We start from the raw sequence: 15,185 nt of genomic DNA, 5'->3' as shown, positions 1-15,185 counted from the left end.
TTATTGTTTCTAACAATATTAATACGTGCGTATGTTTGTCTCTGGAAACCGGAAGGCCGTCGTGAGGAGTAATTCATCTATGATCTAACCTGAAGATGATTAGGTTTTATTTGGTACGTCAAACATGAAACGAGTCGAATCTAAAGGGTGAGATGAATAGAAAGGCTTGAAAAGAGATGTATACGCGTTGTAACTTATGCATAAACAAGTAGAGAAGATTTAAGACTCATAAAACATCATCATTAGGCAACATAATTTATATAAGTTTAAAACACTAAAAATCATATAGTAACTTGAAAATAAATAAAAAAAATTATATTCTAGACGGCTATATACATGATTGGATTGGATCTAACAAATTAATAGTGAAAGTTTGGTGGTAAGAAATTTGTTTTTATTATTCATTAAAATTTTATTTTTGCTGAAACTAGTTTATCATCTGCTTGGCCATGCAATAACATGTTACACAAATTTCAATGAGTTTGGGGATATCATTGACATTAACAAAATTAAGAACGACTAAAACTAAAAGCAACAAATCTAGTCACCACAATACATAGTTTTTTTGTTAGATTTTATAAATATTCTTCCTAACCTGTAAAATCTGTTTCTCTAAAATCAAATTACGAAACATCGATCTGGTGTTGGGTTTGATAATCTATTGTAAGATATTTTCAAGATTAGGTTGGATAAATAATTAATAAGAATTAGTCTTTAATATAGTGATATGATTATGAATCCTCTTTTCATGTAGTTTTGTCTTCTCTACCTTTTCTCCCCATTTTTCCTCTCTTTTGCAGTTTTCCAGCAAAGAGGAGGAAAAAGTGACAACACTTAAATCTCCTCTTCATCTTCCTCTTAGATGCGACGAAGAAACAAGAAAATCTCGTAAGCTTCTCACTTTGTCAAACAAATTAAAAAGCACTCTCCTTTATCTTTCTTGTTTTTATTTCCTGTAAAATTCGTTTTTTCTTTTATTTTCTTCTGTGTAGTGGTCGTACTAAACACGCTGCCTTTTGTAGGTAAAAGCTGTAGAATCTTAAACCAGCTTTATCTTTTTATTTTGGGTTGAATTCAACTCTCTCTCTCTCTCTTTTTTCCGGGTCCGACCATCTCTGCAACATCGTACTTGTTGGAGAGACAAAACTGTCGAAGACCATCTCCCTTGTCTTCTTCACTACAAGAACTCTCTCTCTCTGTCTCCTCTGTACTTCCACTCTCTCTTTTTCCGTATCTGTCAGCCTTTGATTCCGCTTTTTCGTTTCTTCACACATATACCATGTATGTATCTTCTTCTTCCTCGAAGTGGTTTTATTTTTCTTTACTTTTTTCGGAGAATTAATCTTAATTTCACTTTTCGATTTCAGTGTTGCAAGCTCTGTTATGGAGGATAGGGTCTTCTCGCCATGTCCAATAACAATTCCTAAGTAGATGAAAAGAAGATCCTTGAGCTTGATTCTTGTGGGAATTCAATCGAACACTCGGTGAGCTGATAACAACATGAAGCAACAATGGCTGTTCCTGTTCGTGATCCTCTGTATGCTCGTCTTGTTTCTAACGGTGGACGCTCGTCACAGACGTCTACTAACCGACGACCAGAGCGAAGCTGCTCTATTAACGGCGTTTAAGCAATCCTCCGTCAAGTCGGATCCTCACAACTTTCTGGATAACTGGAAACACGGGCCCGGTGGGCCGGGCCGTGACCCATGTTCGTGGCGAGGCGTCTCCTGCTCCAACGAAGGCCGAGTCATCGGCCTAGATCTACGAAACGCCGGGCTCACCGGAACCCTAAATCTCAGTAACCTCACGGCGTTACCGAATCTCCGGAGCCTCTACCTCTCGAATAACTCCTTTTCCGAGGAGATCCCGGAGATCGATTTCCCGGCGGCTCTGCAACACCTCGATCTATCTCAGAACAACTTCTCCGGCGACTTCTCCCGTCTCAGCTTCGGCCTCTGTAGTAACCTCACCTTCTTCAGTCTATCGCACAACAACATCTCCGGGGAGAACTTTCCGGTGACTCTCTCGAACTGTAAGCTCCTCGAGACGCTGAACCTCTCTCGGAACAGCCTCGCCGGGAAAATCCCCGGCGAATGGGGGAGTTTCCAGAGCCTGAAACAGCTCTCTCTATCGCACAACCGATTCTCCGGCGAGATTCCGCCGGAGCTTTCTGTTCTCTGTCCAACTCTAGAGGTTCTTGATCTCTCCGGTAACGGTCTCACCGGCCAGCTCCCGGAGTCTTTCGTCTCGTGTGGCGTATTGCAAAGCCTGAACCTTGGAAACAACAAGCTCTCCGGCGAGTTTTTAACCACCGTAGTGAGTAAACTCCCTAGGATCATTTCTCTTTACTTGCCTTACAACAACATTTCAGGCCTCGTTCCGCTTTCGCTAGCCAACTGTAGTGATCTGCGAGTTCTTGATCTTAGCTCAAACGAGTTCACTGGAGAAGTACCGTATGGCTTGTGCACTCCGGTTCTTGAGAAGTTACTTATCGCCAACAACTACTTATCAGGGACTGTTCCTGTAGAGCTAAGTAGCTGCAAGAGCTTGAAGACGATAGATCTCAGTTTCAATGCTCTCGGGGGGCCGATTCCAAAGGAGATATGGACAATGCCGAAGCTATCAGATTTAGTTATGTGGGCGAACAATCTCACCGGTGAGATCCCTGACGACATTTGTGTTGACGGAGGAAACTTGGAGACTCTGATCTTGAACAACAATCTCTTAACCGGTTCTATACCGGAATCAATCTCTAAATGCACCAATATGATCTGGATCTCTCTTTCTGGCAACCGCCTTACCGGGAAGATCCCGGTAGGGATGGGAAAGCTTGAGAAGCTGGCGATTCTCCAGCTTGGGGGCAATTCTTTAACCGGTAACGTCCCTTCCGAGCTTGGGAACTGCAAGAGTCTTATCTGGCTTGATATGAACAGCAACAATCTAACCGGAAACCTCCCAGCTGAACTCGCGAGCCAAGCCGGGAAGGTGATGCCCGGAAGCGTCTCTGGTAAACAGTTTGCGTTTGTTAGGAACGAAGGCGGTACGGACTGCAGAGGCGCAGGTGGTTTGGTCGAGTTTGAAGGCATTCGACCAGAGCGGTTAGAGCATTTCCCAATGGTTCATTCTTGTCCAGAGACACGGATATACACAGGCTTGGCTATGTACACATTCGACGGAAACGGGAGCATGATCTACCTGGACCTTTCGTATAACGCGATTTCAGGTTCTATTCCTGTGAGTTACGGTAACATGGTTTACCTTCAGGTTTTGAATGTGGGACATAACCTGTTATTCGGAGCCATACCGGATAGCTTCGGTGGATTAAAAGCAATTGGTGTTCTTGATCTGTCTCACAACAACCTCCAAGGCTTCTTACCTGGATCACTCGGAGGTCTCTCTTTCCTCAGCGACTTAGACGTCTCTAACAACAATCTAACCGGACCAATCCCATTCGGAGGGCAGCTCACAACTTTCCCTCTCAAAAGATACGCAAACAACTCAGGCCTCTGCGGTCTTCCCCTCCCGCCTTGCAGCTCTGGTTCCCGCCACCGCCCCACGAGCTCCATCGCTCACCATAAGAAGCAGAGCGTCGCCACTGGGATGATCACCGGTCTTGTGTTTTCCTTCATGTGTATGTTAATGCTTACTATAGCGCTTTACAGAGTCAGGAAAGTTCAGAAGAAAGAAAAGAAGAGAGAGAAGTACATCGAGAGTCTCCCTACCTCCGGTAGCAGCAGCTGGAAGCTCTCTAGCGTCCATGAGCCGTTGAGCATCAACGTCGCGACGTTCGAGAAGCCGCTGCGGAAACTCACTTTCGCGCACCTTTTGGAAGCAACCAACGGGTTTAGTGCTGATAGTATGATCGGATCAGGCGGGTTTGGAGATGTTTACAAGGCGAAACTCGGTGACGGGGCTGTAGTAGCGATAAAGAAGCTGATCCAAGTCACGGGACAAGGGGATAGAGAGTTCACGGCTGAGATGGAGACCATTGGGAAAATCAAACATAGAAACCTTGTTCCTCTGTTAGGTTACTGCAAGATAGGGGAAGAGAGGCTTCTTGTCTATGAGTACATGAAACACGGAAGCTTAGAGACCGTTCTTCACGAGAAGACCAAGAGAGGTGGAGTCTTCCTCGATTGGACCACTAGGAAGAAGATTGCAACGGGAGCTGCACGTGGGCTAGCGTTCCTGCACCACAGCTGCATCCCTCACATTATCCACAGAGACATGAAGTCGAGCAACGTTCTACTAGACCAAGATTTCACGGCACGTGTTTCGGACTTCGGTATGGCAAGGCTGGTGAGCGCTCTGGACACGCATTTGAGCGTGAGCACGCTCGCGGGAACTCCCGGTTACGTTCCGCCAGAGTATTACCAGAGTTTCAGGTGCACGACCAAAGGAGATGTGTATAGCTACGGGGTTATACTTCTGGAGCTTCTCTCGGGCAAGAAACCGATCGATCCTGAGGAGTTTGGTGAGGACAACAATCTCGTGGGATGGGCTAAGCAGCTTTATAAGGAGAATAGAGGAGATGAGATTCTTGATTCGGACCTGATAACTGAGAAATCTGGCGACGTTGAGCTGTTTCATTACTTGAAAATTGCGTCTCAGTGTCTGGACGATCGACCGTTCAAAAGACCAACTATGATTCAAGTAATGGCGATGTTCAAAGAGTTTGTTCAGGTCGATACAGAGAATGATGATAGTCTCGATGACTTCTCTCTCAAGGAAACTCCTTTGGTGGAAGAACCACGGGATAAAGAGCCTTAGAAAAAGGCTCAGACTAAGAAGGGGTTACACGGTTCTAGGCTATAGAGAAATACTTTTATTGTAAATGTTTTTTTTTGGGAGAAATAAGATCTCTTTTGCTTATTTCATCGAAGATTATGGATACATAATACATTACATAATTGTTACAAAAAAGTGAAGAACAAAAAACAAATTAGTCTTGAAAGAAAGAAAAATTACTTAAGGTACATACATTTCAATTCCATGTATATACGAGTAAACCATATAATTTTAGGAATTAATTTTCAGATCAACAGAAGAATCAAAACTCTTTAGTTGTATCTAAAAGTTAACTTAGGCACCAGCGTAAGGGTTAACAGGTTTAGGTGTGTTTTTGACGAGACCACATTGGAGGCTTGTCTCAGGCATGTTGTATTCATCTCTAAGTGATTTCTCTGGAGACAAGACACTAGCGTAAAGCTGCTGTCCTAAGTAACGTCTCTCTGTGTTCTCTGAACGAACGTTCCACATTCCGCAGTTATCAAACGTGAGCAAGATTGCTGCCCAACACTTTGGGTAGACTTGAACTGTGTGTCTGCTCACTGCATCCAAGAGGTTGTAGTTCTTCCTCTTCTCTGGGGTCCAAGTCCCCGGCTCAACACTTTAAAAGATAGTAAAAGTCAAAATTAGGTTTAAATGAAGAGTTACTTGTGCTGCAAGAAACAAAGTGTGTGTTTGTTTTACTTACGCAACGGAGAAGAAAGAATAACCGTCCAAGTGCCAAGACTGAACACTCTTCTCGTGGTTCTCAAACACCACCTCGATGAAGTTGCGGTGAGTGATGTTAAGAACGTTTGGCTCGATCTTGATGTTCTTGATCTGTTCCGGGGTTGGGTCATCGGTGATGGTATCATACTTAAACACCTTGTCGGAAATACCAAAGTACTCGGCAAGCTTCAAAGGAGTTTCAGGGTCTGTGTGGGAGACTCCATTCAATGCGAACCTAAGCTTACCATCGACCTTGCCCTGAGTGTTCACGAGCTTGATTGTGCGTGTGATGTTGATCTTTCCATAATGGTAAGATCCCTGAGGGTTAGGCCTAGCTGCACTAGCGGTCAAGTTCCACCTGAAGGATCGGAACTGGTTCAACGACCAGGCCCATCCGACCGGACCAGCCGGGAGCTGTGAAGAGGCCGGTCCTTTGCCTCCTTCGTAGCGGAGAAGTCCGGTCGTCGTAATAACCGTCTTCAAGAACCTAGAGGATGCTACCATGTAGTAATCTTTAGGTTCTTGATTCGCGGTAACTATGGTGCCAAAGCACTGGCCAACGTGAACGTCAAGAGAGTCGTAATCGTTTTGAAGAACGTGCGATCCTTCCATTTCAACGAGCTTCATCTTGTGATTCTGAATCCTAAAGTTGATAGATGTCTTGAGACCCACGTTACAGATCCTAACCCTGTAAGTCTTTCCAGGCTTCAAGGTGAAGAGCGGTGCGTCTGATCCATCACCTTTTCCGGACTTTCCGTTGATGACAATACCGTCTGGACGACCAATAGTACGACCACCGTCAAGGAACTTCTTCAACTGGGTGTGGCTCTTAGTGTACCAGTCACCTATGAGGACGGTGTAGTCATCTTCGGGATCAGCGTAAGGGACCGGGATGAGGAGACGGCTGTTCACTCGGAGTCCACCATATCCACCAGCGGCACGGTGCATCCCTGTGGTGGGATAGTAGAAGTAGCTTCCTATCTGATCTTTAGGTTGGAAATGGTAAGTGTAGTTGGTGCCGGGCATGATCGGACACATAGTCCCTGGAGTCCCATCTTGCCAACAGTTCTTCCTGTGCTGGATTCCATTCCTAAAATGCAAAAATATATTATAAAAGTACACTTATTAATAATGTAAATGATCAAAGTCTTTGCTCCGGTTCTTGGTATAGCCGGATGAAACAATTCTAAATTATCGAAATTTTTTAATTAACCTAAAAATATTTATGTTTTCTAAATTTTAGATTCGACCCTGGCTAAAGTGTTTTTTTTTTTTCTAGAGAAAATATATGTTTGTAGATGAATGAATGGTTATTAGTATTACCAAGTGAGGAGGAAGGGTTCATCCAGGTTGTTGAAGACGTTGATGATGACATTGTTGTTGGAGGTTGAGTTGATGTTGGGACCAGGGAATTGGCCGTTGATTAGAATGACTTGTTGTGGAACGCCTAGAGGAGAAGCGGTTCCATAGGTCACGTTCCATACGTGGTGGAAGTAAGGGTCTTCGGCATGGACCACCACCGTTGCGGCTGCAGCCAGGTAGAGGCACGCGGCCAATAGTTTAACCCCTCGCATATGTGTTTTTGTGGGGTATTAATGTTTTATTTTTATTTGGTTATGTTTTGGGGTTTGAATTTCGAGTTGTGAAAATGCTTGAGGACGTTTTTATAGGGTTTTTTTAAGACTGCTTTTTCTGATTTTCTTTGGCATCTCCTCTCATTTCGCTATTCATTTCCATATTTGGGAATATTGAAGTTTAACCTCTCCCTATTATTAGCGTTTTTAGTTTCTCTTAACATTTTTCTTCCTTTTCTAATTTTTGGCTTTGGTTTCCATGTCTTTGAGAATTTGGCTATTTTGGATTTTAAAAGAATACTCTGAGAGAGAAAAATCTATTAGTCATGTGAATAAGTTATAGACATAAACTTGAATGTATTTCATGAAATTCACATGCAAAATGATAAATTTACAGAATTATTATTATTATTATTATTATTATCATCATCATCATCATCATCATCATTAGTTTTTTTGGTTAAACACTCATCACAAACAATATTCAAGAAAATAGTATAAACGGCCGTTTAGGCGGCGCTTAAGTTAGGTTTTATAAGACCGTAGCAATTACCTTCTAAATCATAGACAATTACAGTACTGTAATCATAAATAATATATAGTTTATTATTAATAAATTATAATAATTAATATATTATAATATATAATCTTGTGAAAATAAAATAATATAAATTTTATATTAATAAATAATGATATTTAATATAAAATATTATATATATTTAGTATATTGTATTAATTTTTAAATGTCTAAGCCGCCTATCTAATAATCTAGGAGTCCGCTTAGTCGTTCTACGCCATCTCGAGTCATCCCTTGCTCAGCGCCTAAGTTTTCTTTTGAACACTGATTATGACCATTTTTTCTCACAATGGGTAAAGGCTTCAAAGCCTGGAAGTGACTCATTGTGACCATATAATCTAGTAAACTATTATTATGTCATGCCATAGAATTCCTTAAACTTAGAGTATGTTACATTGTTATAAGAGACACTTGTTATAAACATTAAGAGTCAGTGAATTTTTTTCTACACTAACTTAAAGACTAAAACTAACTCTCGCTGATCTGAATCTTCATCCCCATACAGTATGTTGTATTTACTTTTAGTCGCCAGTCACCATCGTTTGGGTTTCACGATTTTGTCTCGTATGTATGTGACGGTCCATCTTCTCTCTTCTCTTGTCGGCTAAAAGAAGTCCAGACTTGGATAATATATCATTCTCAAGATCTCTCCCGTCTATATTTTTGTGGTGTCAGCTCTCTTGTTTGTGTTGTTTCTGGTTTTCAATTGGTCGGAGTGGTTTCCATTCTCCAAGGACCGGGGCAGGGTGTCGGCTTCCTGATCCGCTTGTTGTTGAGTGGAAACCTTTGCGGTTGTCTCCTTCAATTGTTTGTTAGACTCATCTCTTTTTGCAGGTCTTCCGGCAATGTTGTACTAAAAGTCTTTTGAAGTCCTATCGCCGCCATTAGTAACAACTTCTCATTTAGCATTTTCTTTAGTTCTTTAGAGCTTAGGAGGATCTAACTCTGTGCCATTGAGACTTTTTAACTTTTTGGGATTCTTTCGTACCAGGTTTGCTTTAGCATTGTTGTGATTCAAGTTTCTTGTATCAGTCTCCACATTACAAGTTAATGAAATTCACGTACTTATAAAAAAAAGAGAATAATTCTCAAGAGAGGGTATATAACCTAACATAAACTAGCATATACAGTACTTAGCGAAAATTTTGCATATATGAGCTGGATGCATATTGTCTACCAACATATCATATCTTACACAATATCCTATACACCAAAAGAACATTACAAGTTAATGAAATTCACATACTTATAAAAAAAGAGAATAATTCTCAAGAGAGGGTATATAACCTAACATAAACTAGCATATACAGTACTTAGCGAAAATTTTGCATATATGAGCTGGATGCATATTGTCTACCAACATATCATATCTTACACAATATCCTATAAACCAAAAGACAACAAAATTTGAAATATATCAACAATGAAAATGCGAGTTCTTAATGTTAAATTATACAAAGTGTAGCAACTTCACGTAGTTTTCAAAAGACCACAATATTTTATCCTGTGTGTAATAAACCGTAGCTGAAACATGTTATATACACAAAATCACTTGATGACACTTTGTGAGTTGTTAATTTGACACCGTTTGAGAATATTTCCATTATTAGAATATGATATGATCCGAGCTGTGTGTTCGTTCAAAACGTTGAAACCCTAAGAACCAAAGAGAGGAATTCAAAAATAGAACTTACACATGGAAGGTAAAAAAAATTAGAGATGAAGCGTGAGATTAGGCGACGAATCCGTGCAAACCAAGGTATCCACACCAGCATAAATAGTTAATCACGACATCACCAAAAGACTCGTCAAAAGTCAAGAGAACATAGTTTCTTCTTGCTTTTGAGAAGAAATAAATCTTCTATAGGAAAGGGTTAGTTTATTAATTAAAAATAAATATAAAAGTAGAAAAGAGATGATGCAGGGTGGTAAGCTTTTGACGGTGTTTGTGTGCCTCGTCTCGACGGTGGCGCTGGTGAATGCCGGTGATCCTTACTTCTACTACACGTGGAATGTGACCTACGGAACCGTTGCGCCTCTCGGAATCCCTCAACAGGTGATTCTCATCAACGGACAGTTCCCTGGTCCTAACCTAAACTCCACCTCCAACAACAATGTTGTCATCAATGTCTTCAACAACCTTGACGAGCCTTTCCTCTTGACATGGTTCGTAACCATCCCTTCTTGTTTCTTCTTATACCTTATTTGATTTTTCTCTTTAGATTTATCAAACGTCAAAGGCGTTTTCACATAAGAATGCTGTCTTTAAAAGAAAATCATATTTTCTGAACTTTTTTTCATTCAAATAAATTTATCTTGGTTTCATGTTAAAAAGGTCTTGATTATTATGTTATTTTTGTTTCGTTTTTAGGATTAACAAATTTGATAACCAAATTGAAAAAAAAAAAATTATTGTTCAATATAATTGGTTTGAGAAAAAATATGGTTTAGTTTCAGTTCGATTTTTTTTTGAAAAAAAAATGTTATATTATTTTACATAGGTACACATACGTATAATGTGTGTACAAAATTTCATGTTTGAGTTTATTTTATTGAACTTATTTAACTAGCTAATTAAACAAAATAAATTGAAAAAATAAACGTTGTGGTTCAGTTTTGATTTAAGATATGCTTTGTATTAGGTTTGGTTATATGACCACAACTATTTATTTATGATTAGTTTTTATTATAACTTTGGATATTTATGTTCGGTGACATGGCAGGAGTGGTCTCCAGCACAGAAAGAACTCATGGCAAGATGGTGTGACTGGGACCTCATGCCCAATCCCTGCAGGCACCAACTACACTTACCATTTCCAGCCAAAGGACCAGATCGGTAGCTACTTCTACTACCCATCAACCGCTCTCCACCGTTTCTCCGGTGGTTTCGGTGGCCTCCGTGTCAACAGCCGTCTCCTCATCCCCGTCCCTTACGCTGACCCCGAAGATGACTACACCGTCCTCATCAACGACTGGTACACCAAGAGCCACACCGCTCTCAAGACCTTCCTCGACAGTGGTCGCACCCTTGGATCCCCCGACGGTGTTCTCATCAACGGAAAATCCGGTAAAGTCGGAGGACCAAACGTGCCACTCTTCACCATGAAGCCAGGAAAGACTTACAAGTACAGGATCTGCAACGTTGGATTCAAATCCACACTTAACTTCAGGATCCAAGGACACAAGATGAAGCTTGTTGAGATGGAAGGCTCTCACGTTCTCCAGAACGACTACGACTCACTTGACGTCCACGTCGGACAGTGCTTCGCTGTTCTTGTGACAGCTGACCAAACTGCCAAGAACTACTACATGGTTGCATCCACTAGGTTCCTCAAGAAGGAAGTGAGCACCGTTGGAGTGATGAGCTACGAAGGAAGCAATGTTCAGGCATCAAGTGAGCTTCCCAAGGCTCCAGTGGGCTGGGCTTGGTCTCTTAACCAGTTCAGATCCTTCAGGTGGAACTTAACCGCCAGCGCGGCTAGACCTAACCCACAAGGATCTTACCATTACGGAAAGATCAACATCACACGTACCATCAAGCTCGCCAACACCAAGAACTTGGTGTACGGTAAGGTCAGGTTTGGACTCAACGGTGTATCACACGTTGACACCGAGACTCCCTTGAAGCTTGCTGAGTACTTCGAGATGTCCGAGAAGGTCTTCAAATACAACGTCATCAAGGACGAGCCAGCAGCCAAGATCACAACACTAACGGTCGAGCCTAATGTTTTGAACATCACTTTCCGTACCTTTGTCGAAATCGTCTTCGAGAACCATGAGAAGAGCATGCAATCCTTCCATTTGGATGGCTACTCATTCTTCTCAGTCGCGTAAGCACACATGACTTTTAATTAAACATTTTTAGATTAATTTTAATTAATTTTTTTTATCAATTTGAAAAATATTAAATCAAATATAATGTTTCATTCGGATGTGCCCAGAACCAGCTGTGGTTCACTCCTGGCATTAAGATTCATAACAAATTCTTAAACGTTGTTTTCAACAGTTCTGAGCCAGGAACATGGACACCAGAGAAGAGAAACAACTACAACTTGCTCGATGCAGTCAGCAGACACACCGTGCAAGTGTTCCCCAAGTCCTGGTCCGCGATCCTCTTGACATTCGACAACGCCGGTATGTGGAACATCAGATCAGAGAACTGGGAGAGAAGATACTTGGGACAGCAAATGTACGTCAGTGATCTTTCCCCTGAGAAATCACTAAGAGACGAATACAACATCCCACTCAACACCAACCTCTGCGGTATCGTCAAGGGCTTGCCATTACCTACACCCTACACTATTTAAACTCATCACCTTCACTAAGTGTTTTTTTTTTGTATTTCTAATTGATATGTAAAATTGTACTTTCCACTAGTGAGTGTACTACGTGACTAAAATAACCCTTTCCTAATTTCACTAAACATTACTACTATATTACAAATCCAATCGTTGTTCAAATCACTAATAGTAAACAATATTAGCTCAGTTAATATAATCCCCATTCTAACACAAGAGACTGCTGTTTAGTTGCATAGTCTTAAAATTTTTAGTTTAGGCACAAAGATAATATGCTAAAAGTTGTTATTATTACTCTTCATTTGCTCGTTATTCGTCTGTATTAATTTTTCGAGTCTCATTGATCAAAACGATGAGTAAATCTGAAAGGAAATATTAATTTATGTCCATGTTTAGAATTTCGGAATCAAGCCCAACAGATTTCACAGCTTGATTTGGTTGGAAAACAGAGTAATCAAAGTTTTTAATTTTACTTACACCTATCAAACACGAACCGGATAACTCAGAAAGGCCAAACCTTAGATCGAGTACAAAACCCTAGATCACCTGAAAAGGTTTAATTCTATCGCAAGCAAGCTTGACACAGTAACTCTCATCGTCACTGGAGAGCAGAACCGGTGCGTCAACGTCAGACCAAGTAGACTGAGAAATTTTGCATGTTTTTCAAACTTGTTTTTTCTTTTCTATAACTAAATTTTAATACTATGCCCCGCCGGTTATCGGAACGACGAGAGCCGGGACGGGCCTGCATTCTACTTTAAGATAATTAATTGAAACCCCCCCCCCCCCCCCCCTCCAAAAAAAAAGTTGTAAAATTGTTTATATCCCTAATTCTAGGCTAAGGTTTTCAAAAAATATTTTACTATTAATATTAAAAATATGGAGGTATTTCAAAATTTGAGATACTATTTCAATAATTTTCAAATGAAAATTATTAAGAGAATATTGGAGGTGATTTGTTGAGCTGTAGGAAATGACTTTACTTTTAATTTTCATCTACAGCTTTAAATACTACCCAATCATGTTTTATCTTGGTTTTTAAAGGTACAACCAAAAAACTAAAGCTACAGCAAAAACACACAAAAAATGGTTGTAAAAATCTTATTTTCTAAAGCCCCATCTTTTTAGCTGTAGGAAATTTTAAAACTATATCTCTTAAATCTAAATCAAAAAATTATACAGAATAAATTCTAAAGCAAATTTTCTACAGTTACAATCCAACCAATCACTGCCACTGTATCCAAACATTTTTATACTAGTATATTTATTTAATTTTTTTTTGTTCAGAAATTAGATATCAGTAATGAGGGTCCAACAAAAAAAGATTTATATATATATAACAGATATGTTTTCTAAAACAAAAACATCAAAATATCAGTTTTTTTACATATCTACCCCTCCATCTATAAAAATGCAAGATATACCGACCAAAATAAACGTTCATATATAGTAGTGGATTTAATAGATTCTAAAATAAATTTTCTTGGCATCTACTATATACAGTAGAATCTCTATAAATTAATACTCGATAAATTAATAATTTCTATAAATTAATAAATTTCGTCGGTCACAACTTGGATCGGTGTAAAATATGACACAAATCGATAAAATAATAAGATAATAATATTTTTAAAATTCTTATATAAATATATAGTCCCATTAAAATCAAAAATTAATAATCTATCTATATACATATCTTATATAAGCACAAACTAAACATTATATTGTTAGTTTTATATTCACAATGAAATACCTCTGTTTTTTTAACATTTCAATAGATTTTAATAATATTTAGTAAAATTATATTGAAAACCACATAATAATTTTATGAAACATAAAAATATACACCAAATAAGATAATAAAACAATATGAAAGTCAAATTTCTAAAATTTAAATAATGTATATACGGTAAAATCAAATATTTTCTTATTTTATAAATAAAAATAGAAAAAAATTCTAAAAAAAAAAATTTGTAAATTAATATCTCCATAAATTAATAAAATTTCAAAGTCTCAACATTATTAATTTATAGAGGTTTTACTGTATCATGATACATTTACTAAATCGATTAATAATTATAATGCTCTAGTGTGGGTAAAATTTGTTAATTCCTGCATATGACACATGTTTAACTAAGCATAGTTTCAAGAGAAATTTGTCATAACATAATAGCCTGGGAAATACGTGTCGAACAGATAAATACGCAGGCATATCTGTAAAGTGTATAATAATATCCTTTAACCATCCTTCATCTATTTCACAAGAATGCAAAACCGTGGTCGCCGCCAATGAGTCAGAAATAATAGAACTGAGCTGTTCACCTTCGGTTTTGGTTAGAAATATATGGTTCTTCCACGTATAACAAAGATCACTTTAGACTTCACCATATGGGTTTTGTTCTGGACCTGGTATAAATCTATAATATACAAGAACGAACCATTTACTACCCTCTTCTACAATATTTTAATTTTGTAATAATTCACAACTATATATATTTCAAGGAGAAAATAGCTGTGAACCGTACTTACCTCTCGTTATTCGGCTTAATATGTTCCTCAGCTAGCTTGCGTTCTTGTGATCTTACCACACTCATCTATGCGCGACACAAAGAAACGTATAGCCAAGGACGACTTGCCGATCATGATTTTTTTTCTTTAAAATACGAAATAAAATACTTATCAGATATTTTAAATCGGCAAGTCATCCTTGGCTGCACACTACTTTGGTCACATACGCCTTCCTCTATATACACACACACATGTATATATGAAAACCACATAAGCTAAAAACATGTATATGTATATTTCTGATACTATTCTTCTCGATTGTAACTATATATAGAGATGGAAGAGGCGGTATGTATATTGTGTTTTGTTTGGGTCGATTATGAATACTAGAAGACTCACCCGCTCTCGATTTATATAGAAGATGGTGAAGAGAGATGAGAGCTAATAAAATAACTAAATTGAAAAGAGAGAAGATTTGAGATCTATCATTCTTTTCATTTATGCCCCCGAGAAGGTAGATATGCAAAACCCTAAAAATTAAAACGAAATAAATAAAACTTGAATAAGATAGAATGGAGAAATAAAGAGATTCGATAAAAACAATAGTTAAAGAGATAAGGCTCCTCCATGCTGCTCCATCCTCATGATAATAATTTTCTTAAGCTGCAAAAGCATTACAGCTTTAACAGATGCCGCTAAGAGATATGGGTCCACATAGTCATATCAATATAT

At 38.9% G+C, this 15,185-nt stretch overlaps 3 protein-coding genes across 6 annotated transcripts; 2 read left to right on the top strand and 1 right to left on the bottom strand.

Annotated features, from left to right (window-relative positions):
- The first annotated feature begins 616 nt into the window (after positions 1-616).
- Positions 617-4,899, top strand: LOC106295158 (receptor-like protein kinase BRI1-like 3). Of its 4 annotated transcripts, none has more exons than XM_013730981.1 (3): positions 623-888; positions 1,023-1,281; positions 1,368-4,899. In XM_013730981.1, exon 3 carries the CDS (start codon positions 1,501-1,503, stop codon positions 4,768-4,770), a length of 3,270 nt encoding a protein of 1,089 aa, XP_013586435.1. In that variant the 5' UTR covers positions 623-888; positions 1,023-1,281; positions 1,368-1,500; the 3' UTR covers positions 4,771-4,899. The 4 variants fall into 4 exon arrangements, with proteins under 4 accessions (XP_013586433.1, XP_013586437.1, XP_013586435.1 ...); XM_013730980.1 differs by having other exon boundaries at positions 993-1,281; XM_013730979.1 differs by having other exon boundaries at positions 617-1,281.
- Positions 4,824-7,133, bottom strand: LOC106295159 (L-ascorbate oxidase homolog). Its single transcript, XM_013730984.1, has 3 exons — positions 6,820-7,133; positions 5,477-6,586; positions 4,824-5,389 (listed from the first exon to the last, which is right to left on the bottom strand). The coding sequence occupies exons 1-3, from the start codon at positions 7,068-7,070 to the stop codon at positions 5,083-5,085; spliced, it is 1,668 nt and encodes a 555-aa protein (XP_013586438.1). The 5' UTR covers positions 7,071-7,133; the 3' UTR covers positions 4,824-5,082.
- A 2,316-nt stretch (positions 7,134-9,449) lies between these two features.
- LOC106293779 (L-ascorbate oxidase homolog) lies at positions 9,450-12,139 on the top strand. Its single transcript, XM_013729426.1, has 3 exons — positions 9,450-9,813; positions 10,371-11,477; positions 11,654-12,139. Exons 1-3 carry the CDS (start codon positions 9,563-9,565, stop codon positions 11,952-11,954), a joined length of 1,659 nt encoding a protein of 552 aa, XP_013584880.1. The 5' UTR covers positions 9,450-9,562; the 3' UTR covers positions 11,955-12,139.
- Positions 12,140-15,185: the final 3,046 nt, after the last annotated feature.

Source organism: Brassica oleracea, chromosome C5, assembly GCF_000695525.1.
Source record: "Brassica oleracea var. oleracea cultivar TO1000 chromosome C5, BOL, whole genome shotgun sequence".
Lineage (NCBI taxonomy): Eukaryota > Viridiplantae > Streptophyta > Magnoliopsida > Brassicales > Brassicaceae > Brassica > Brassica oleracea.
This window is presented reverse-complemented; position numbering and strand designations above follow the sequence as displayed.

Excerpts from the sequence above, each read along its gene's own strand:
- LOC106295159 (XM_013730984.1), bottom strand. The coding sequence starts at position 7,070 with ATGCGAGGGGTTAAACTATTGGCCGCGTGCCTCTACCTGGCTGCAGCC. Across the intron at positions 6,587-6,819 it reads GAACCCTTCCTCCTCACTTG|GAATGGAATCCAGCACAGGA; the intron begins GTAATACTAATA and ends TTTGCATTTTAG. Across the intron at positions 5,390-5,476 it reads TATTCTTTCTTCTCCGTTGC|TGTTGAGCCGGGGACTTGGA; the intron begins GTAAGTAAAACA and ends TATCTTTTAAAG.
- LOC106295158 (XM_013730979.1), top strand. The coding sequence starts at position 1,501 with ATGAAGCAACAATGGCTGTTCCTGTTCGTGATCCTCTGTATGCTCGTC.
- LOC106293779 (XM_013729426.1), top strand. The coding sequence starts at position 9,563 with ATGATGCAGGGTGGTAAGCTTTTGACGGTGTTTGTGTGCCTCGTCTCG. Across the intron at positions 9,814-10,370 it reads GAGCCTTTCCTCTTGACATG|GAGTGGTCTCCAGCACAGAA; the intron begins GTTCGTAACCAT and ends GTGACATGGCAG. Across the intron at positions 11,478-11,653 it reads TACTCATTCTTCTCAGTCGC|TTCTGAGCCAGGAACATGGA; the intron begins GTAAGCACACAT and ends TGTTTTCAACAG.